The sequence below is a fragment of the Chiloscyllium punctatum genome, chromosome 11 (genome assembly GCF_047496795.1).
Source record: "Chiloscyllium punctatum isolate Juve2018m chromosome 11, sChiPun1.3, whole genome shotgun sequence".
In the NCBI taxonomy this organism is placed as follows: domain Eukaryota; kingdom Metazoa; phylum Chordata; class Chondrichthyes; order Orectolobiformes; family Hemiscylliidae; genus Chiloscyllium; species Chiloscyllium punctatum.
In genome coordinates this window covers 86,945,159-86,969,416 of record NC_092749.1, presented here as the reverse complement: position 1 = coordinate 86,969,416, position 24,258 = coordinate 86,945,159, and the positions used below count along the sequence as shown (strand labels likewise).

Below are 24,258 nucleotides of genomic sequence, written 5' to 3'. Positions count from 1 at the left end.
TAATGCTAGTTCAGCTCCCCTGCTTCTTCTCAATGACCTCAGCATTGCCTCACTCTCTTCTCTCTCCTCCTTCCCACCCCCACCCCCCCCCCCCACATTGCGATTCCAGTTTTCCCCACAGCCCATTCCTGCTCCCTTCACGAGAGAGGGAGATGGTGGTGGAAGGCAGTAGGAAATGAGGTAGTTATGACTATGTTAGCAGAAGCCATGGTTGAGGAAACAACGCAACCTATGGTGACAGTAACTCGAGAAACTGTGCACACTTCATTGACCAGGGTGAAAGCTGACTTCCTCGAAGTAGGAGCCAACTTCCTTTTCCTGTTTCATGATGGAAGGAATTAGTGACTTGCATTGAGAGTTATTGCCTGATTGACATTCTTAAACTTGTATCACATCATTTAATGGTCATTTAAGCTAAAACCATTACTCTTTAAGAGCTACTGCCAAACATAAAGATTAGGTCTAAACAATGTTTATTATGCTCATAAAAACAAATCCTTCCAAAACTTTTTCTGATCGCCATCTAATTTTCTCACTGCACAGTTGGTGTGCTATGCTGCATCAAACAAAAGTTATTCATCAACAAAAACAATGATCTGTATATGTTTACACTCACCTGGACAGCCCTGAACTGAAGGCAAAGGCTTACAAACATTTAGATAAAATGTACGTTTACTTCTATCTTCCGTCGTGTCTACTGCAACCCAAGGTTCTTTGTCCCTGGCAAGGTCACTCAGATCATATTCATTACCAGCTTTATCTGAAACAAAAAGATAAAACCAACCAATAATACCATATCCATTCACTGACTATTTATTTGACCCAGATAGTACTGTTTTGTCTAATGCTAAATATATTATCTAAATTTATATTGTGAAGCATACTGCCAGAACACAGGCCCATGCTCCAAAGTACAAAGGTGTTTCTTCAAGGCATGATCCCCGCCATTACTGAAGCACAAATGCAGCAACATAGACCACCTCCAACATGCAAACTTCAACACACCCAGGCTCTTTTCACAACACCTCCCAAGCCATGACCACCACTACCTCGAAGGGCAAGGCCAGCAGATGCATAGGAATAGCACCACCTCCAAATTCCCATGTAAATCTCATTTCATCCTGACTTTAAACTATTGCTGCATCAGTCACTGGATCAAAATCTTGAAACTCCCTATTTAACCCCACACCCTAATGACGCCAGTGGTTCATGAGTCAGCTCGCATCCACAATTTCAAGGATATTTAGGCATGGGCAATAAATTCTGAACTAGGCAGCGAGGTTTATAACCTATGCTTGAAAGAAGAGTGTCATCACAAGACTTAACAATGTATCCCCCACTCTAAGTAGATAGAGTATAAAAATAAATCTCTCAGTAAACTTTACTCATTAGATTATATTGTGACGCAACTCTTGGCATAACTTAAAATGTGTTAACTGATTACAATAAATTGTTGTTTATTATGAAACGCAAAAAGTTCTAGTCGTTTTGCTCTCATAATTCATAATATTTAAACAGCATGATACAAATTAGAATGCAGATTTGTCCAGTTTCATGTAATGAGAAAACCTCAATAAATCAAATGCATTTCTGATTTTGTGGGTGGTTCAAAGAATATTTACCATCTTCTAGTTAATGAATCATCAAATCACTTGCTTACCACTGACAAGGCAGTTCACAGGGGCTGGAAAACAGGCCAATGCCGTATAAAATTCAAAATAGGTATCATGAACAGCTGTTGTAGTGCTAATTTCTTCTCGCAGAAACTTGAGCTTTCCAGGATACGAAGTAGTGTCACAGACAAAATAGATGATAAATGTATCTCGGAGACCTGCATATTACAACAGCAAGAACTCTTCACAGTACAAGAACATTCACACAGTGAAATATTAAAGCTTTCAACTATTTATCTTATACAAGACTAATAATTGCTCAAATGAAAAAAGAAAAAAGAAAAAAATAAACAGCACATTTAATTGGTAGAGATGAAAGGTTAAAATTATCCATAGTCATATTTGACCTTATAATAATTGAAGTCTAATGGCTAAATGCTCAATAATTGGCCTGTTAATAGTCTATTCAAAATGTGGTGGGGACCAGGGTATCTGGTGATCAGAGTGAACAAAGTGTTTAAGTATGAACACTAGACATGTTAGGAGGTTAGCTAATTAGAAAATCAACTTGGGGAGATGGAAAATTATGTATTGGAGCAAATGTGAGATAATTTATAACAAAATCAGTCTTATTCGAAAGACATTACTGATCGGTCACAAGTAGGCCAATGTGGACACCATTTTAGCCACATGCACTAATACTTACACAAAAGGGGAAGAGTTATGCTGAGACTTATATAGTGATGGGTGGAACAAAGCTCAGACAGAGCATAAACAAATTAATACATCATTTAAGCCAAATGGCCAGTTCCAAAGACATTCTACACAATGCTCTGCGACTATGTCCAAGCATGCCCTACCTGATTCTGCTTCCAATGCACCTTTATACATAAGAGTTATAAGACCATCAGTGGAAACTTGGAGTGATGTTTCCAATCCAACTGGATGTTTTGGTTTCTGTCCATCTATCTCACATCCAGTTGCTGTCTTGGTGCCTATCTTCCCACATTCATTTAAACCACGGCAGATGTTCAGCTTCAAAAATAAATGAGATAACTTGGATTATTAAACTAGAACATTCACAAAGTACACTGTTTTAGAACAGTAGCAGGATCGCTTGCTGACCAGCTTTTTGATGTGACAGTTCAGCCCTATCTGCCCCCTATTCAACCAACACACAAGGAATAAACTAAAGACAATAGGTTGGAAGTATGCGCTATGAAACACAACAGTAGTAGTGACCTAAAAGCAGAAACTTCTGCAAGTACACAAATCTGATAGTATGTATGGAGAAGCCAACAGTTCATTAGGTCAAGTCAATGACCTTTTGCTGAAGCAGAGGACACTTCAGGGTAGCAGCTTTTAGTTAAGGCTGGAGAACGTGACATCTGTTCTAAGTCCATTGTGATGCTGCTATCAAGCACCTCTTTCCGTCCTCTCCCAGACTTTGGATGTAACCATTTCCATTGTGACATTTACGAACCCCTCCCCTTCCTACGACATAATCAAGCACCGAGAGATGGAACAACCTGGCATTTTCCTCTTGCACACTCACCACCCAAAAGCCCAAACACACTTTTCAGGTGAAAAGCTATTTACTGAATTTAAATAGCAAACTGTAGGCGAAGATCTGAAACAAAGCAAGATCACGATTCAAAATGTTAAATGTTTTCTCGCCACAGATATTGCCAAACCTGATATACTGAACTGTGTTCTATATCACTATGCAGTGCCCAATTTAATTGCCAGTCTTTTGGGCAATAACATGGATTGGGTGAATGCTTGGTGTAACAATCTTTACCAGCAAATGCAACCCTGATCTTCTGTCATTTTAATTCTCCACTTTGGCCCCTCTGACCTCTACAGTGTTTTTGTGGAAGCAACATCTCAAACTAGAGTGTGAAAGTACCAAAAATGGTATAAACTCTCTGTACTTTGCTGAACAGTTTAGTGTGCATTATCTGTTAATCCGAAGATATGACAATTTAGGCACATGAGTAGGTGAGGTCTCTTGAACCTACTCCACCAACCTTGATCATGATCATCTAAAACATAATATTCTCACATTATCCCTAAATAGTAACTAGAAAGTTTTGACTGTAAACTCTTAAGTTTCTATAGCCCCCTGGGGTTGAGAAATCAAAGAACTTGATCCTCACTTCAGTGCTAAATATTTTATTCTGAGACTCCATACCTTGGTTCTAGACCCCACAGCCAAAGGAAACATCCTTTCTGCATCTATTGTCAATCCTTAAAAGAATTTACATTTCTACGAGATAGCCTCTCATTCTTCTGAACCCCAGAGAACACAGGGCCAGTTTCCTCAAACTTGAAGAGCAGTTATCATCTCAGGAATCAAATTAGTGAGTTTGCGCTGTGCTCCCTCTGTCATATATATCCTTGCTATAATTCAGTTGTGCTTTCAGTGATCTATACAATTGAAATAAGACATCTTTGTTTCTGCACTCAAACCCTCATACAATAATGGACAACACACTACTTGCCTTCCAAAGTGCTTTCTTATGAACAAGGAGACCTAGGTCCCTTTGGGCATCACTTTCCAGTCTCTGATAATTTAAGAAATGCACTGCACCTTTATTCCCCCGACTAGAATGGTTACCCTTTCACATTATATTCCATCTACCATGCTCTTACCCACTCAGCCCATCAAAATTCCCTCAAGGCTCTTTGCATCCACCTCAATGCTCATTTGCACCAAAATCACTTGACAAACTTTGAAATATTCTAATTGGCTAGTGCATCTAATCATTGACAGAATGAACAGCATGGCCCAAGGACCGATATTTTTAGTACCCCACTGGTCACAGCTCAATGTCCCATTTCTACTGTTTTCTTCCCATTAAACAATCCTCAACCCATGTATGTTATTTCCAATCCCAACGGGATTTAATTGTTTACACTAACCTCATGAAGGTTTCAGCTAAAACCTTCTGAAAATCCAAATAAATCATATCCATTGATTGATCTTAGATTGTGTTTGTAACATCCTTAAATGTTCCATCAGGTTTTTGAAATGTGATTTCACCTTCGTAAATCCTTATTGACATTGTCCAACTGGCTAGTTGCTTTTTAAACACCTACTAACCACATCTTACTAATAGATGCTGATATTTTCTTGATTACTGACATGAGGTCAACAGATTAGATAAGATTACTTAGTGTGGAAATAGGCCCTTCAGCCCAACAATCCCACTCCGACCAGCCAAGCCCACCCAGACCCATTCCCCTACATTTACCCCATGCACCGAACACTACAGGCAATTTAGCATGGCCAATTCACCTAACCTGCATATCTTTGGACTGTGGGAGGAAACCAGAGCAGGCGGAGGTACCCCACGCAGACACAGGGAGAATGTGCAAACTCCACACACAGTCGCCTGAGGTGGGAATTGAACCAGAGTCTCTGGCGCTGTGAGGCAGCAGTGCTAACCACTGCCACTGTGCTGCCTCTGTAGCTCTCTTTTCACACATACCTTCCTTAAACAATGGGGCTACATTCAAACTCAAATTCAGGCAGCATGAACAATTGCTAAAAGTTTGAAAGATGAAACACTTATGCATCACTATTGCATCCACTATCAGTAATCAGCTTTTTCAACACAAGTATGAGGGTAAACAGGTCCTGGGGTCTTCAACTTAGTTCTGTTAAATTGTCTTGAACTGCTTTGTTTTTGCTAATACTAATTTATTGCAGTTCAACACACCTGACCCTTGAAACTTAAATATTGAGAGATTTATTAGCTTCTTTGCCAATTCTCTTAACGTAATTTCTCTGGTCTCTGCCTAATCGTTTCCCACATTTCTATAGAAGCTTTTACAATCACTGTTTTTAAATAACTTAATTACAGCCAAACTCCTCTTCTGGCACTGAAAATTAGCTTAAATTCAAAGTTTATTTCTTCAGATATTAATTATTGCTCAAAATTACAATTTTAAAAAAGTTAGTTTTACCTCTTTTGTTACGCTTTAAACAATCATTATCCTTCTTTAGGCATGGAATGAAATATTCTAACCAATATTTCTTAGCTTAGATTCTGTTTGTTATTCGTTCTTTGATTTGATGGGTGAGAAAATGTACAATTGCTCTTTCCTTCCCATAGGCCTCAAGTACATCATACTGACTGATGCAAGTTTTCCCCTCATAGTTGGCCAAAAGAAACCTCCAATTCAAAAGCACAAAGTAAAATTCAAGTATAATAAATAGCTCTCAAAATTCATACAATTGTTTTATTCATCTGAAAGAAACACAAAACGAGACCTCAAATCAAACCGAAGGAAATAATTCTTATTAGCTAGAAGTGTTCCATCATTCTTTACTCCAACTCAAAGAACACATTTTGCAGATTCATTTTTTAAATTTAAAATATAACAAAGCAGTCAGTCAATCTCCAAGGTTCTAACCTTAAATAGCATGTTGTTTCCAGTAACTGAGTAACCGGTGTCTGAAGCCAGAGGCAGAAAGTTAAAGATAAAACCAGAGTTGGGATCTTCCACTGAACAATTCTAGAAAGAAAATCATAGGTATTTTAGTCGAGCAACTTGATCTACCGTAACACAAAATGTTTTATAAAGACACATTTATTACACAAAAAGTATCAATCAGTTCCATTGAGGTTGTCATTGGCCCTACAATCACTAGCAATGATGTGTTAACAGAAAATTCTAGAGATATTGAAATCTATCAAATCTAGGCTAAACATCTGAATTGTCTGATCATTGAGTTGTATTGTTGGAGAAGATTCACTTATTGTTACTTTCAAAGAGCAGCAGCAAATCTGGTGTTTAATTTTCCAAAGTCAGATATCAGAACAACATGGGAAGTAACCTTAATGAAATCTCAATACACTCCAGAACAAAAGCAACTAACAATTCACCCAACGCCCTAAACCAGAATAATCAGTCAATTTTGTAGCTATGTGGATGCAACAATAAAATAAAATTTGTATGCCTTTGGTAAACTAAAATGGCATAGTCACAAGAACACAAACAATTAGAAACAGGACTAGGCCCCTTGGACCAATTCCATAAGATCACGGTTAATCTGACCTGTGGCCTAACTCCATTTACCTGTCCATTTATCATAATGCTGGACTCAGTTGTCAATCAAAAACCTGTCCCTCAGATCAACAATTGGAGAGGAAAAAATTCTTGTCTCCATATGAATTTTTAAGACCCTGACCCTTAGTTCCAGACACTTCAAAAAGGTGAAACAAGTAAAACAGGACTGAAAATTGACAATTTTCAGTCATATATTTGAGGTAGTGTCCTTTTTTTTGACTATCTTTAACTGTTTCATCATTTACTTTCAATTAATCAGAAGAGCAGATACTTGATCGCACAGCATCACTTAAGATCCCTCAGATACTGAAGTAGTTCATATCAAAATGCTAAGATGTGGATAACATCAAGTAATATTACTGGGCAATGGCCATTTCCAACAAGACAGCTTCTATTGTTCATCAATAGCTTTACCAGCCAGTCAGAGGCTAAGAATTCTGCCATGAGTAACTGATTCCTGACTTCCCAGAGACTGTCCATCATCCAAAAATTGAAGTATGATGGCATACCCTCCACTTGCCTGGTTGGGCATTGTTCAAACAAACTTTAAACCATTCAGCACATCCTACTTGATGCGAATCCCATCCATCAACTTTAATAATTATGATGTACCATGGCTGTATTGTGTACCATTTATAAAATGTGCTTCGACCACTCACCATGGCTCCCTCAATAGCACCTTCCAAACAGATTTCTACCCATAGACAAGGGTAGCAACTGCATGGAATCACCACCTGCAAGTTCCTCTAAAAGCCATAGATTACCCTAACTAGAGTTCTCCAAATCTTCACTAATCACTGGGTCTAAATTTGGGAACTCCTTTCAAGCAGTGGGGTGCCTACACCCTGTGGATCACGTGATACAAGGGTAGCTCATCTCTAACTTGAGGGCAAGTAGGAATGAGTAAATAATTTCAGCCTAGCCAGAAACAAACACATCCCTTCTGTTATGGCAGATGGTAAACTCTCCTGGTATATGTAGCAGCACAAAAGATTTACCCTGGGCAATAATCTGTAAAAATCCAAGTTGCCAAGAACTAAGTAAAAATCAACTTTATTTCTTAAAGTATAACAAAATAATTAACTAACCACTATTTACAATTTCCTTCTCTAACCTTTTACCTTCCCTCCTATAATACTAGTCCGATAAAACTACCGATTTAAGACTTACAAAATAACACTTTTTAAATCTCAAAACCAGGCAGCCGTAGGCTCTTGTTTTTGGATCTTGTCATTTTTTCTCCTTCTTAGGAATTTCTGCACAGGTTACTGATCAAAAAGATACTTTTACTTTTAGAGGTTTTTTTTCTTCAAGCAGCCTGTTGACTGGTTGGAATGCTAGAACTTAGCAGTTTTCCTCGCAACCTTTCAACATTCCCAGTCTTATACCCGAACATCGGACTGGGTCATTGACTTTTAAGATTGAATAGAGTGTATTGACAAACTTGATTGGAAATTGGTGGGTTTTTTTTTTAAAAGGGTATAATTTGAACTGATTGGCCAAATTTAAATTTGCCGGTCTCCAGGCGACAAACTAATCAAATGTTACATTGTTGCCTGAGAACATTGTGCTGTGTCCAGTAGTTCTGCTGCATAAACTCTCAAAAAAGGTATACCCACATTTACACACCACTTCAAATGAATACAAAAAAAATCACTGACAAGTCTAAAATACAAATATTCAAAAACTGGTTGTGCCACCACTTGAATATGGGCAAAGCACTGGAAGGTGCTTTCTGAAGGCATGGTCTTATCAAACAAGCTTTCTCCAGAACCTCTAAAAAGACAGGTTGTGGATAGCTTCAGGATGGGAACTACAGGTCTTATGGGACCTAAAGAGCTGAAGGAACAACCACTTTGATGAAGAAAATCTGGAATATTCAAGAAGCCAGTACTTAAAACAGAAATTAGAGGATTGCTCGGCTCGAGAATATTTGATTCAGGAAAGGGTAATGTCAGGGAGGGCTTTAAAAATTACAATTAAGGCATTGCAACAACAACTTGCTGATGCAGGTCTGAAAATAATGATGGCACGACGAGGTCTTGGCACAAGTTAGAACTTGGACAAACGTGCAGTTTTAAGTGGTTTTACGCTGAATTACAGCCTGAGGGAGATTTCAAGGCAAACACATTAAATTCATAGAAAAATGTATAAGTTCCAAAAATAATATTTCAATAATAGGATTGACATTCAAATCCATGACTAAATTTAGCATTCTTGGTTAACACAACCATTGTCTTTACCTCATTTGAAGCTTCAGCTGTTGTTATAGGACAGGCTGCTTCAGTTTCCCACAGGAATGTGACCACACAATCTTTATGATCAATGAACCTTGGACCAGAGGACTAGAAAAAGTACACAATTAAAACCATTAGCATGGTCACCCCACAAGGAAATGCAAAGCTATACTGTCAAAGCAATACATAATACTATCATTCAAGTCAAGCCTGACATTAATTCTACACGTGATTTGTTTATCCCAACAGAATACTAAAATCAAAGGGGTAATTTGCAGGACTGGTAAGTCAGCAAGTTCTTTCCCAAACATACGAGCATGTATTGTATACAATTTTCCAGACATTAGAAACAAAGATCAGAACAACTCATGCTGTGTACCCCAAGTTTACTGACTGCATTTCTATCTCTAAAGTGACAATTAGCACAAGCAAAAAAAAACTCCAAGAAGCATGTTAAATATAAACATTGTTAAAACGAAATAAAGTTGATATTACACCTTGCATTCAGAATTGGGGGGACCGAAACAGTTGAGCAAAGGGATACCATTTTTATATAGCAAAAGAAGAGCATGCTGATTGGCCATGTGGCCTGAGAATTGTGATACAATTGGTCTTGCTTTATTTCCAGTTGAGAATGTGGTACTGGGAAAGCATAGCAGGTCAGGCAGCATCCAAGGAGCAGGAAAAAAAATGTTTCGGGCAAAAGCCCTTCTTCAGTAACGAGGCTGGAGCCTTGGGGGTGGTGAGATAAATGGGAGGAAGGCAGGGCTGGGGGCAGAAGGTAGCTGAGGGTACAACTGGTGGATAGAGGTGGGGGTAATAGTGACAGGTCAGAGAGGAGAGTGGAGCAGATCAGTGGGAAGGAAAATGGACAGATGAGACAGGCCATGACAGCGGTGATGAGCTGGAAGGTTGGAACTGGGATAAGGTGAGAGGAGAAGTAATGAGGAAACTGGTGAAACAGACTCACTACCACAGCCACATCTCCTTTCTCAGTGCATGCCTATGGAACCAACTGATCCCACGTGTACTCCAAACCACATTCAGACCAACGCAATTTGGATCTGAACAGTTCACCAGTTTCCTCATTTCCCCTTCCCACATCTTCTCAGTTTCAACTTTTCAGCTCAGCACCACTGTCATGACCTGTCTCACCTGTCCATTTTCCTTCCTACCTATCCACACCACCATCCCCTCCAACCTATCACCATTATCCCCCTCCATCCACCTATTGCACTCTCAGCTACCCTCCCCCCCGCCACCGCCCCCTCTCATTTCTCTCCACCTGAGACTCCCAGCTTCAATCCTGAACAGCTTTTGCCCAAAACGTCAATTTTCTTGCTCCTCAGATACTGCCTGACCTGCTATGCTTTTCTAGCACATTTTTGACTCTAATCTCCAGCATCTGCAATCCTCATTTTCACCTTGCTTTATTTCCATGCCAATTACGACCCAATGAATTAACATCCTCTTCTCATGCTTTATACACATCCCTTCGCTCAACTGTATCCAGTGTCTCAAATCTAATGACTGCAAAACAAAAAGCTTTCAACAAAACGATGTTTAAGTGTGTTAAACTCTTACTAAATTACTATTACTAATATTTAAATGAAGCACTATACCCAAACAAAATATGGAGTATACTTGGACTTGCAAATTGTGGCGAGTTAATAGACGCGGACTTGTTATCTTCAAATTCCAACTCATGTTGTTGGCATGGCCTAATTACATGATTTACAAGTTTACTTGGAAAATTAAAACAATGATTATTATTTATTCCTACACTGACAAGTAGTACAAGACCACAGTTGAAAGTTTACCATCAGGTTTCCCCACTGATAAAACTATATTGAGTAAAAGTTAGAATTTAACTGAGCCAATCTACCTCAAATCAAAAGGTTTTTGCAGAACAACCTCAATGTGAACGCTGCAGTAATAGGCGATTAAAACACTGGCCAAAGCGACATCTAGCAGAAGGATGTTAAAAGGAGACTCATTTGTCCTGCTCATGTGAATGGAATAAAGAAACCATGGCACTACCTAGATTTTTCCTCTAGGCATTATCTGCAGTCATCTGTCCTATTTATAGAACTTCAATCTGTACCAATGAACTGCTGCATTTATTTGCTTAATCTCCCATAAAATAGCTTTTTGACTGTCAAGTACTCTAGGACATGCCAAGGGTAAGACAGCACACTGAAAAAACTGCAAGTCATCTTTCCACAGCCTTACATTCCAATAAGTTTTCCTTAGGATTTGTCATATCCTGGAAAGCAATGATAGGGTCACATCACAAGTGCTGAGTTTATGGAGTCTCTCATAAGCTTATTCTAAAGTACTTCTCCCTCTGTATGGTACGTGATGCTACTTCATTGCGTATCCAATTACAGGATGACCACAAGTTACTGGTAAATATGCGAAAGGTTAGGAAAAAGATGTTTAAAAATTGACACTGAAGCAACCTTTAGAAATTTGATCAATATAAAATTGTTAAGTCAGTAACTAGCAAATATCTGATTAGGAAGGCAAAACAGTACAAGATGATGACGACAGCAATCTGATATTAGAAAGAAAACCAGGACAAGTTTGCTGGCAAGTATTAAAGCAACAAATTCCGGAGATCACAGGAGGTCAGGCAGCATCCTGCTGATCAGCTGTGAAGAGTCATCTAGACTCAAAATGTTAGCTGTGTTCTCTCCATGGATGCTGCCTGACCCTGGTGATCTCCAGAAATTTTTGTTTTCAACAGATTCCAACATCTGCAGTAATGTGTTCCTACATGCTGTGAAATATTCCGCTGCTTTGGAAACTAGGCATTGTTAAATAGTTGTAAAGTAAAGAGGTGGTAAAAGGGAAATTTCCTTACCAGTTCTTTTGAACAGCTCAGGTGAATACGGGTGGTGTAAGAGATTTTATTACCATCGGAATTGACACATGCCGAACCATTTACGTATTCCAAAATAATCCGTCCATCTGTGTCTAGTTTGGGGCCATTTTTGGCAATACCCAGATTGCTAATGGATACTTTTTCATAAAGTGCATCCTAAACATAAAACAAATTTTATATAACCAATTGTACATTCCTAACACTAGTTTAAGTTTTCCACCATGTTAAAATTTATAACCAAGAGTTGACAAGTTTGCCAAGTTATAAAGGCAAATGAAATTGTCAGAACAGCAGTTTCAGAGAACGTAGATTCAAATAATGGTATTTTGCTTAACTATTTTAAACATGGAAATGAAGGGAACACATTTGGTTAATTTGTTTCAACATGCTAAACAAGCTCAGGTTAATCTTAAATTCACACTTGACTAACAAGCCAACAGTTTACATTAGAAATGCAACTTGAATTTATATTTATGTGCACCCTTACAAAATCTCTTTCATACTCCATCAGGCAGACTCCCGCATTGCGATCACATCCTGGAATTGGACTCAGAGGTCTACAGACGTTGATATAATACTTCTTGTGGTTACTTGATGTTGTGTCCATTGCAAACCAGTTACTTTCATCACTGTCTTCGGACTTTGATAATCTAAGTGGAAGAGATTTTTCAAAAGGTGCAAAAGATTCAAAGATTTGGAACATGTGTCTTGTGATTACTCACCACACCATCCACCCCCCCCCACCCCCACACTCTCCCAAAAGCCCCATAGTGCTGCAAACTTTACGTAAAGCAATGTCTCGGACTTCATCCTGCAATCTAAAGTTGCTGTCCTTCAGATGACACACCATAGCTCTTTGCGCCAAATTTCCAGGTTAAAAGGCAGCAATATCAATACTTGAGTTTGTCTACTGAAGATTAGAGGATGTGCAGGATTTGGCTTCCAACTTGATGAGCTTTAGTTGGTCACAACAGAAGTTTGATTACAGACCAGGCCAACCAAGCAATAAAATGGAAAAACAGATCAGCCTGCATGGTGCCAAATCAATACAGATTTTAAAATTATAATGAAGAAATCTGCAAGGCTGTCAAATTGAGTTTTTTGGGAAAATTACATGAAAAGCCCACATAAACATGTCATCTAGAGATAACAGTTTACATGTAAACTGTGGTTGAATGCTGAACACAAACTTCAGAATTGATATTTACCAAAAGGCTCATCTAAGTGAAGATTCTCAGTCTTCAGTTCAGAGGGAGAACATTAAAAGGACAATAGCCCCAAGGATTTATTTGGGTAAAGACCTGTTCAGTTCAATTCTGTTCAGTTATCAGAATTTAATTAAAAGCGCGTGGAGTGGTAAACAAGCCCTAAATCTTTCTAGGTTTTTAAACTTTTACCCCCAATACCTCTTACTCCACATCAAGTAGAATCAGATACCCAAGTTTTATTTTTCATTACTTGTATGCAGGTGTTACTGGCCAAGGGCCAATTTACTGCCCATTGAGTAGCTTGCTAGAAAGACTTCATAGGGCAAATAAGAGTCAACCCTATGGCCGTAGAACTGGAGTCACGTGTAGGCCAACCAGATAAGGATGCCAGATTTTCTTCTCTAAAAGGACATTAGTGAACTATATGGGATCTTATGATAAATAATAGTAGCTTTTTATTGAACTCAAATTTCACCATCTGCTATTTACTAACATTGGCTAGCTTTGAACCCATTGCCCCAGAATATCAACATGAAGCTCTACATTACTAATTCAGTGACATTACCACTGGTCCACAGTGAGTAGATAAACCTACCAAATCCAAAAAACTTTCAGCATTATAGTTTTATAATAGCTTACAATATTCTGCACAAACTCATGCACTGAAGTTACCTACAGTACATTTTCCAACTCTGTCATAGTTTAGATGACTTTAGTAGTGTTGGAAAATTCCAACCTATTAAATGGTACAATTTCAGCTAAAAGGGAAGGAAGCAATCTCCAAATGGTAATGCAAGGCTTAAAAATGTGAGCAAAGTGAAGGTTGAAGGCAAACTTTATTTAAATCCTGCAACTGCAGATTACAACACCTTGCTAGGATCAATTTTTTAAAGATGGAAAATTGAAGTGTAGTTTATGAACTTAAGATATACAGACATTAAATGCATCAATGTTGTATTCTTACCTTGACAGATCATACTGTTGCTTTGTAACCTCATTTGTCACGATACAGTCTATTGGCACTTCTGGGCAAACATATTGTGTATACCACTTGAAATTGTAAGTGTACTCATCTTCCTCCTAATGATAAAAGGCAACTAATTGCAGCATTAACTTTCTACTTTTTATTAAGTACAAAAGAACATAAGATATAGGAACAGAATTAGGCCTTTTGACCCATCAATTTACTCCACCATTTGATCATGCCTGATATAGGTTTCTCAATCTCATTTTCCTGCCTTCTTCATGCATCCTTTGATGTCCATACTGATCAAGATCTGTTTTGACTACACACAAATGACTTGGCTAAGAGTCTGCGGCAATTACCCACCCTCAACTGAAGAAATTCCTCCTCACCTGAACAAACAAGACTTTGGGGTACAAGTTCACAGTTCCCCGAAGGTAGAGTCACAGGTACACAGGGTAGCAAAGGTGGCATTTGGTACGCTTGCCATCGGGTATAGGAATTGGGAGGTCATATGGCAGCTGTACTGGACATTGGTTCAGCCACTTTTGGAATACTGCATTCAATTCTGGTCTCCCTGATATAGGAAGGATGTTACCAAATTTTGAGAGTTCACAAAAGGGTTTTTTCAGGATTGGAGGGTTTGAGCTATACAGAGGGGCTGAATAGGCTGGGGCTAATTTCTCTGGAGGGGTGACTTTATAGAGATTCAAGATCATGAAGGGTTTCCATGCTATATAACTCCATGATTCTATGAGCAGCATGGATAGGGTGAATAGCCAAGATCTTTTTCCCTAGAGGGGAAAGAAAACTAGACGGCATAGGTTTAATCAGAGAGGGGAAAGACTTGAAAGGGACCTGAAGGGCAACATTTTCAGTGTGTGGAATGAGCTGCCAGAGGAAGTGGAAGAGGCTGGTACAATGGGGCAGCATAATGGCTCAGTGGTTAGCACTGCTTCCTCACAGCACCAGGGCCCCAGGTTTGATTCCAGCCTCGGGAGACTGTGTGGAGTTTGCACTTGCTCGTATCTGCACGGGTTTCCTCCAGGTGCTCCAGTTTCCTCCCACAGTCCAAAGGTGTGCAGGTCAGATAAAATGGCCATGTTAAATTGCCCATAGTGTTAGGTATATTAGTCAGAGGGAAATAGGTCAGATGAGTTACTCTTCAGAGGGTCGGTGTAGGCTGGTTGGTCTGTAGGTCCTGTTTCCACACTGTAGGGAATGTAATCTAATTAGAAGATTTAAAAAGTGTCTGAATGGGTACATGGATAGGAAGGGTCTACAGAGCCATACGCTGACAAAGTGGGGCTTGATTAAGATATCGGATCCACATGGACGAGTTGGATCAAAGGGTCTGTTTCTGTGTTGCACAATTATGACAGTTCTAAAAAGGTTGTCCCTTCACTGAGGCTGCGCTCTTGGGTCATAGATTTCCCACTAGTGGAAAGATCTTCGCCATGTCCACTCTATCCAGGCCTCAGTATTTTGAGTATTTCAGTGAGACCCTCGCTCATCTTTCTAAACTCCATTGAGTACACACCCAGTACACATTCATATGACAAGGCCTTCATCCCAGAGATCATTCTGGTAAATCTTGCCTGGAATCCCTCCAAAGCCAACACATTTATCCTTTAGGGGAGGCATGGCCTTGTTAGTCAAAGATAGTATAACAGTGGCCGAGAGAACTTTTGATGAGGACTCGTCTACTGAGGTTAGAAACAGGAGGGGAGAGGTCACACTTTTTGGATGTTTTTTTAAAATAGGCCTCCGCAGAGTTCCAGGGAGGTGGGAGAGAGGATTAGCTACAATTATTCTGGGTAGGAGTGAAAGGAACAGGGTGGTCATTATGGGGGACTTTAACTTCCCCAACATTGATTGGGAATGTTATAGCTCTAGTACGTCGGATGGATCAGTTTTTATCCAATGTGTACAGGAGGGTTTCCTGACACAGCATGTCGAAGAGCCGACAAGAGGGAAGGCCATACTGGATCCGGTGCTTGGTAATGAACCAGGCCAGGTGTTCAATTTAGTTTAGGTGAGCGCTTTCGAGAGTGTGACCACAAATCAGTTATGTTTAGTTTAGCGATGGAAAGGGATAGGTACATGCCACAGGTCAAGAGTTATCGATGGGGCAAGGACAATTATGCGATTAGGCAAGAATTAGGATGCATAGAATGAGGTAGCAAAATGCAGGGGATGCAGACAATCTAAACGTGGAGTTGATTTAAGGAACAGATATTGCGTGTCCTTGATAGGTATGTCCCTGTCAGGCAGGGAGGAAGTGATAAGGTAAGGGAACCATGGTTTACTACAGAACTTGCATCTCTTGTTAAGAAAGAAAGAGGCTTGTGTGTTGATGAGGCAATGGAGAGTTACAGATCAGCTAGGAAGGACTTAAAGAGAAAGTTAAGAGCAAAAAAAGAGGATACAAGCAGTCTTTAGCAAATAGAATAAAGGAGAACCCTAAAGCTTTCTATAGGTATGTGAGGAATAAAAGGATGATTAGGGTAGGTATAGGGCCAAAGACAGAAATGGGAAGTTGAGTGTGGACCCTGTAGAGATCGGAAAGGTGCTAAATGGACATTTCTCATTGGTGTTCACTCAGGAAAAGGAAAATATTGTAAAGAAGAATGAGGTACAAGACACTAGACTAGAAAGGCTCAAGGTTAGTTACGTGCAGGTGTTATCAATTCTAGAAGGAGCAAAATGAGACAAGTCCCCTGGGCCGGATAGGATTTATCCAAAGATTCTCTGGGAAGCTAGAGATGAGACATCAGAGCCTTTGGCTTTGATATTGGAGTCGTCATTGTCTATGGGTTTAGTACCTGAGGACTGGAGGATTGCAAATGTTGTACCCTTGTTCAAGGACAGCAGAGATGACCCAGGTAATTATAGACCGGTGAGCCTTACTTCTGTTGTAGCAAAGGTTTTGGAAAGAATTAGAAGAGATAAGATTTATCTAGCAAGCAACAATTTGATTTCAGATAGTCAACATGGTTTCGTCAAGGGCAGGTCATGTCTCACAAACAGTTTTTTGAGAAGGTGACCAAGCATATAGATGAGGTTAGGGCAGTTGACGTGGTATACTTGGACTGCAGTAAAGCCTTTAATAAGGATCCACATGGCAGGCTGATGGAGAAAATGCAGAGCCATGGAAGGGAGGGTGATTTAGCAGTTTGGATTAGAAACTGGCTTTCTGGAACGCGGCAGCAAGTGGTGGTTGATGGAAACCAGTCTGGAGTCCAGTTACTAGTGGTGTGCCACAAGTTTTCGGATCACTGCTGTTTGTCATTTTTATAAAAGATTCAGACGCTGGCATAGGTGGATGGATTAGTAAATTTGCAGACGACACTAAAGTCGGTGGAGTAGTGGACAGTATGGAAGAATGTTGCAGGGGACTTGGATAAACTGCAGAATTGGGCTGAGGGGTGGCAAATGGAGTTCAATGCAACTAAATGTGAGGTGATGCACTTTGGGAGGAATAACAGGAAAGCAGAGTACTGGGTCAATGGAAAGATTCTTGGTAGTGTGGGTGTGTAGAGGGATCTTGGAGTCCATGTGCATAGATCCCTGAAAGTTGCCTCCCAGGTGGATAGTGCTGTTAAGGCGGCATACGGTGTGTTAGGTTTCATTCGTAGAGGGATCGAGTTCCGGAACCGCAATATCATGCTGCAACTATACAAAACGCTGGTGCGGCCACACTTGGAATATTGTGTACAGTTCTGGTCACCCCATTACAGAAAGGATGTGGAAGCATTGAAAAAGGTGCAGAGGAGATTTACCAGGATGTTGCCTGGTCTGGAGGAAAGGTCTTACGAGGAAAGGCTGAGAGACTTGGGTCTATTCTCATTGGAGAGAAGGCGTCTAAGGGGGGGATTTGATAAAGACATACAAGATGATCAGAGGATTAGATAGGGTAGACAAAGACTTTTTCCTAGGATGATGACGTCAGCTTGTACGAGAGCACATAAATCTATCACCCCTCAATTTGTAGTTAAGACAGATGTCAGAGGCAAATTCTTTAAGCAGAGAGTGGTAAGGGCGTGGAATGCCCTACCTGCTAATGTAGTCAACTCAGCCACATTAGGGAAATTTAAACAATCCTTAGATAAGCACATGGATGATTTTGTAATAGTGTAGGGTGACTAGCTGAGAATAGTTCACAGGTCACTGCAACATCAAGAGCCAAAGGGCCTGTTCTGCGCTGTATTGTTCTACATTCTTTTGCTAGATACAGGGCCCAAAACTGCCCTCAATATTCCAAATGTGGTCTCACCAGAATTATACAGCCTCAGCAGTATCTCTGTGCTTGTATTCTAGCCCTCATGAATTTGCAAACATTGCATTTGCTTTCCTTTTCATCACAATTTTGAGAATTTGAAAAACTTTGGAACTTGGAAGGAAGCTATTAAGGAGCCAAGAAACATGACATGATTTTTTTTTAAAGCAAATCCTATTCAAAAATGACCAACTTCAATAGTAAGTGAATGCACAATTTTGAAAATGCTTTCATTCCCTCAGACTTATTGCAATGGCTCACCAGTCAGGTTAATTGGTTCTAACAAGTTGAGAAATTAATTTCATCAGCTCACAAATGAAGCAAAGATCCTAAAATAGGGTTCCGTCTAACTGCTTACTGAAACTCTAAACTGGAAATTATCAGGCAACAGTACTAAACAAACAAAGTCAGTGAAAGGACTTGTGTTGTATAGTATCAACTTGCCCATACAGAAGTCTAATAACTGACCTCAAATTCTGGATGTCCTTCACCTGCATCTCGATCACACAGGAATGTTATGAGTGTGGATCGTCTGATGTGCTGTCCATTGTTGTATGCTGTCCCATTAGTATAAACCAGATGAATGATCCCATCATAGTATGACAATCTGGAATTGGACTCCCCTAGGTTCCAAAAGGTTTGATCACTAAGGATTAAACGCATAATTAGAACACACAAACAGGAGATGATCAGCGTCACATCAGATATGCAGGGCAGGTACGAACTGGACAAGTAGTAATTTCAACATTCCGAACTTTAAGTGAGTGGAGTAGCTTTCATCAACAGCAGAAGTGGAGCAACTTTTATTTATTGAACATAAAACTCCATGGAGAGAACAAAATGACACTAAGTTACATATGGAGGAGCAGAAGAAACGGGAAAATGTTAGAGGAGGAAATGAGTGGTCTGAACAATCATGCAGAAAATTCATTTTCCGATCAAATGTAATGTTACCAGGGGTCGGGTGTTGAATTGCAGTGAGGGAGCACGGATTTATAATAAGGCTGCCATCTTCTAAGAATTGAATTGAAGGCAATTTTTGCTCATCCAAAGCTGCCTGACAGACAACTGAGAGACAGACGTGAAAAGAGGGATACCAGTGATTCACAGCTCGGTGTCCGTGTAAAAGCTGATCTGTTTTCACTTGACAATGCCAAGCAACATACATACAATTAAGAGGAACCCAAACATAGATCAAGGTACACTGGAATTAACTGAAAATAAATGCAATTGATGGCAATTCTCTGGCTGCAATAAGGAGGAATGGGATCAGCTGAGTGCATTTTTCACCCAGTTGGATGGCGATGGAGAGAAATTACAGAGGGTTGGAGTGATCAACTTTGTCAATGGATGCTATTGAAATTGATGGAGGTATCACGGTCAAATAAGATGCGATTTATAACTTGACTAAATGACATCTCAGAATATAGAGAGAGCAAGAGCATGATTCAAATACAAAATTCTGGAGAGATGGGCACCAGTTTGGGAGATGACAATGTGTTCCAGGACTGGAGACACAAGAGAAGTCAGAAATGGGACAGCAGCTTGCATTAATGCAAAAGCTCATGACTTTAGATTTGAAAGATAGGGGGCACAGAGCTGATGGACAGATAATGATCACCCCTCAGGGGACCCTTACAGGAAGTTTGGTTTGAGGGGCTAAGGAAAGAAGTGACAGAAACAGCTGAGGTGGTGGTCTTCATCTTGGTAATGCTGCAATTCAGGAGTGTAGCTTACTTGCTGTTGGAGATGGGGTAGAGGAGACAGTAAGATAACAACTTAAGTTAGCTTGTATTTCAGCATGATCCTAGGGGTGACACACTCCACTAGTTTTAGCAATAACACAATTAAGCCAGAATGACACTAAATATCAACACAAAATAACCCTTAAATGCATAACTTTAAAAAAAATCAGAGCTACATCAATGTGCATCTCAAGAGATTGTCAGCAAATAACTTTATAGAAAAGTAGCTTGTTGCATTTAGAAAAACGACAGATTAATACATTCCTATGCTAACCATAGTCAATGTATTTAGTGTACCAAATTCACGAACAAATTCATACAAACACACTGGTTGCACCAAATCAATGGTCACTTACAGCAGGGATTCCTGACAAGCACCAGAATTTTTCTCACAGCCATCCTTGAAAACATTGCCACATACATTTATATAGAAATTGTACTTCTCAGATTTAACTTGGTAATGCCCATTTTCTTTGGTTAGAGGTGAAAGGTCATACAAAAAGCCTAGAAAAAAACAGAACAATAATTTTTACAAAGCAGCAACTAATAATGGTTTTAATTAAAATTTACAAAGTAGGCACAATAAAACATGCAATTAATCTACTGGTGAATTAAGTTAATTGTATTAATGTTAATGCTTTACAGTTGGAGGACAATAAGAATCTAGAGTACATGGAGAACTTTTAAGGCAACAAGGATTAATTAGGGAAGAGGCTTATCTTTGCAATGTAAATCATGTCTAATTTCACACATCTTCAACTGGCTTCAGAACAAATTAATATTGAAACAGAAGAGTTTCTAATCTTCAACTGTAGATGACAAAAGAAAGCTTTGAGGAAGGATGTAAATACACAGGAATTAGATCAGAGGTTTTGAGATAACCCCTCAAATGAGCAGACTGCCTTACAAGGAAGTATTGACAGGCAAGGTTTGTTATCAACAGAAATTTAGAAGAGTAAGAGGAAACCTAAACAAAACAGAAGATGGAGTTGTCTTAACAGGTTAGATGGGAAGAGAATGTTTTGTTGTTTAGAATAATCTAGAACTGAGTCATGAGCTAAAATAGGGGTCACCCATTTAAAAGATTAATGTAAAAGTCTTTGGAATACTTTCTGCCAAGGGAAATGTAAGCAGCCTGAAGTTTTTTTAAGCAAGAGGGTGAACAGTTATTAAACACAAGAATGCAGATTTGAGTTAAAATCAGATCAGAGCCAACCGAGCAGCCTCAAGGGGTCAAATTGCCTACTTCTGTTTGCTCTTAGGAGCACATTTCAAGAAATACTGCAGGGTCTTGTGGTGCAGCGGTAATACCCTTCACTTTGGAAGGTCGGTCTGGTTTGAAGTCCTACCTGATCCACAGATGTCTCAAAATATGTCTGAACAGGAAGATAAAAAAACCTCAACAAAATCAACCACCTCTCTGATACATTGGACAATTATAAACTATTAACCCTTGCACTTGCACAGAAGCCAAAATACATCTTTCTTCAAAGTCTAGTAAATTGGAAACCTCCAATCTGAGAGAGATGTGGTGCAAGATTCACCTCACTGCCTCCAAAAATGATAGGCAACTGCAATTAAGGTGCAGAACACTTCAATTAATCTGTGCTCTGATGAATGACGACGTGGTGGTGATGTTGGATTGGGGTCAGAAGTCAGATGATAGTCTAACAGGTCTATTTGAAATCAGACTTTCAGAGCACTGCCCCTTCAACAGGAGAAGGGTTAACACTCCGAAAGCGTGTGGTTTCAAATGGATCTATTGGACTATAACCCGGCGTCAGAGTTCAACTCTGTTGAATTAATTCAGAGTATAATCCCTGAAGTTGGGAAATTGGAACAGAAATTATTTGCACAACACTCAGTTTAAGACAGCAGGAAAACTGATTAAAGCCTCAGAATACAGGATGATTATAGACAGACTAGTCAGATAGAGTCAGAGATGTACAGCACGGAAACATACCCTTCGGGTCAACTCGTCCATACCGACCAGATATCCTAACCTAATCTAGTCCCATTTGCCTGCACTTGGGCCATATCCCTCTAAACCCTTCCTATTCATACAACCACGAATGACTTTTAAATGCTGCAATTGTACCTCTACCACTTCCTCTGGCAGCTCATTCCACACACACACCATCCTCTGTGTGAAAAAGTTGCCCCTTATGTCCATCTTTCCTCAACCTAAACTTATACACTCTAATTCTGGACACCCACCCCAAGGGAAAGACAGTCTATTTTACCTTAATACATGTCCCTCATGTTTTTATAAACCTCTATAAAAGGTCACCCCTCATCCTCAAGACACTCCAGGGAAAACAGCACAGCCTATTCAACATCTCCCTATAGCTCAAATCCTCCAACCCGGGCAACATCCCTGTAAATTTCTTCTGAACCCTTTCAAGTTTCGCAACATCCTTCCAAGAGGAAGGAGAACAGAATTGCTCACAATTTTCTGTAGAAGTGATTAGATTAGATTACTTAGTGTGGAAACAGGCCCTTCGGCCCAACAACTCCACAAAGACCCTCCAAAGAGCAACCCACCCAGACCCATTCTCCTACATTTATCCCTTCACCTAATACTATGGACAATTTAGCATGGTCAATTCACCTAAACTGCACATTTTTGGACCCTGGGAGGAAATCCACGCAGTCAAGGGGAGAACGTGCAAACTCCACACAGACAGTTGCCTGAGGCAGGAATTGAACCCAGGTCTCTGGCGCTGAGAGGCAGCAGCGCTAACCACTGTGCAGCAAAGGGAATTCAATTCTGACGAGTGAGAGATGCATTTTGGGAAAATTAACAGAGCACATGTTCAATGGTAGGACCCTCTGAGGCAGAGGATCAGAGCAACCTTTGTGTGCACATCCATCGATCCTTGAAGGTAGCAGGACAGATCAAGAGAAATTATGGCAGCATATTGGATATTCCCTTTAATAGTCATGGTATTGAATTTAAGAGCAATGTGATGCTTACAATGTTGGTTAGGACACAGCTGGAGTACTGGTTGCCACACTAGGCAAGATTTGACTGCACTCGAGGGTGCAGAGCAGATTCACTTAGTCTAGAGCAATTCAGTTACAAAGAGATTAGATATGCTAGGTTGTTGCTCTTAAGTCAGGAGAAATCTGATTGAGGCAGAGTTTGAAGGGTAGACAGAAAGTCAACAAGAATGGACTAGTTAGGTTGGAGCAGGTGGTTGAGGTAAGATTTCAGGATTATTTTCACCCAGGAGGTTGAGTAGTAGCTGAAAACCCATTTTAAAAAAGGTTGATAGAAGCAGGAGCCCTCAATCTTCGATGTACTCAGATGAGCAGCTGAAATGCCATAGCACAAAAGGCCATCTGTCAAGTGCTGGAAAATGGAATTAGAATAGATAGACCCGGATAAGCTGAGCCAAAGGAAGTTTCTCATTTGTTTCTACATTGATTTTCAAACGACTAAAATGTACTTGCTGCTGACAAAAATCAGATGAACAGCTTAATATTTTCGGAAAGTGGAGGGATCAGAGAAGTCTGGTTGAGGTACAGCTGCTTGTCAAAGCACAAGTGGAAGCTAATGTGGTGATATTGCTGAGGGATGTTGCGCTGTTGAAAAAGCAGCAAAGTCATCGCGTATAGCCTTACATACCTTGGTAGATTGGAAACCCTATTCTTTCCAACTGTAACATTCTACACTGCTCCCTTCCATTCATACAATTAACAAGATAATCAGTGACACAAGAAGAAAATGGGTCTAGGTTTATGAAATAACTACCTAGAGGCTGGGTCCTGTCACCAATTCCCACTTAGGAATTGACAGTACACTGACTGGTCAACCAGTTCGGAGTCAGCTCTTGAATGGAGGAGGAGATCCTGACCTCCTGCCTATATTGGTCAGCCGAGGCTTTCCGGATTAGCCCAGGTTAACCGCTCTAATCAATTAGTACAATCAGTACATTGCCCAGTACATCCAGTTTTAACAACACCTTGATAAACTATGATCGCTATCTTAGTTTGTAGGGTTTCGGATACTCGTTACTTTGATCAGATCCTTAGCAGGCGACCATTACATTGATCATGTTATTCCCCAGCCTTTAGGTTTGTCTCCAGCACACCTTATTTGTAATTACCTCTGCCTCAATTAACTGGATTATTGGTCATCCCTTTCATTTACTATTCAGCCTTTGACACTTTATTCACCATCTTACAATGTTGATCACCTGCTGAGACTTACCATTCAGCCTGTCGACACTCCTCTCTCTAT

At 39.9% G+C, this 24,258-nt stretch overlaps 1 protein-coding gene across 1 annotated transcript in view; it reads right to left on the bottom strand.

Moving 5' to 3' along the window:
- igf2r (insulin-like growth factor 2 receptor) overlaps window positions 1–24,258 on the bottom strand; it is a 207,495-nt gene that overhangs the window by 97,928 nt on the left and 85,309 nt on the right. The window contains exons 15-24 of the mRNA XM_072581192.1: window positions 20,369–20,516; window positions 18,736–18,913; window positions 13,989–14,104; window positions 12,304–12,466; window positions 11,796–11,972; window positions 8,936–9,037; window positions 6,036–6,137; window positions 2,474–2,648; window positions 1,661–1,831; window positions 617–760 (exon numbers count right to left, since the gene is read on the bottom strand). Coding sequence (XP_072437293.1) covers window positions 617–760; window positions 1,661–1,831; window positions 2,474–2,648; window positions 6,036–6,137; window positions 8,936–9,037; window positions 11,796–11,972; window positions 12,304–12,466; window positions 13,989–14,104; window positions 18,736–18,913; window positions 20,369–20,516 — 1,476 coding nt within the window. The remainder of the gene's footprint in view (window positions 1–616; window positions 761–1,660; window positions 1,832–2,473; window positions 2,649–6,035; window positions 6,138–8,935; window positions 9,038–11,795; window positions 11,973–12,303; window positions 12,467–13,988; window positions 14,105–18,735; window positions 18,914–20,368; window positions 20,517–24,258) is intronic.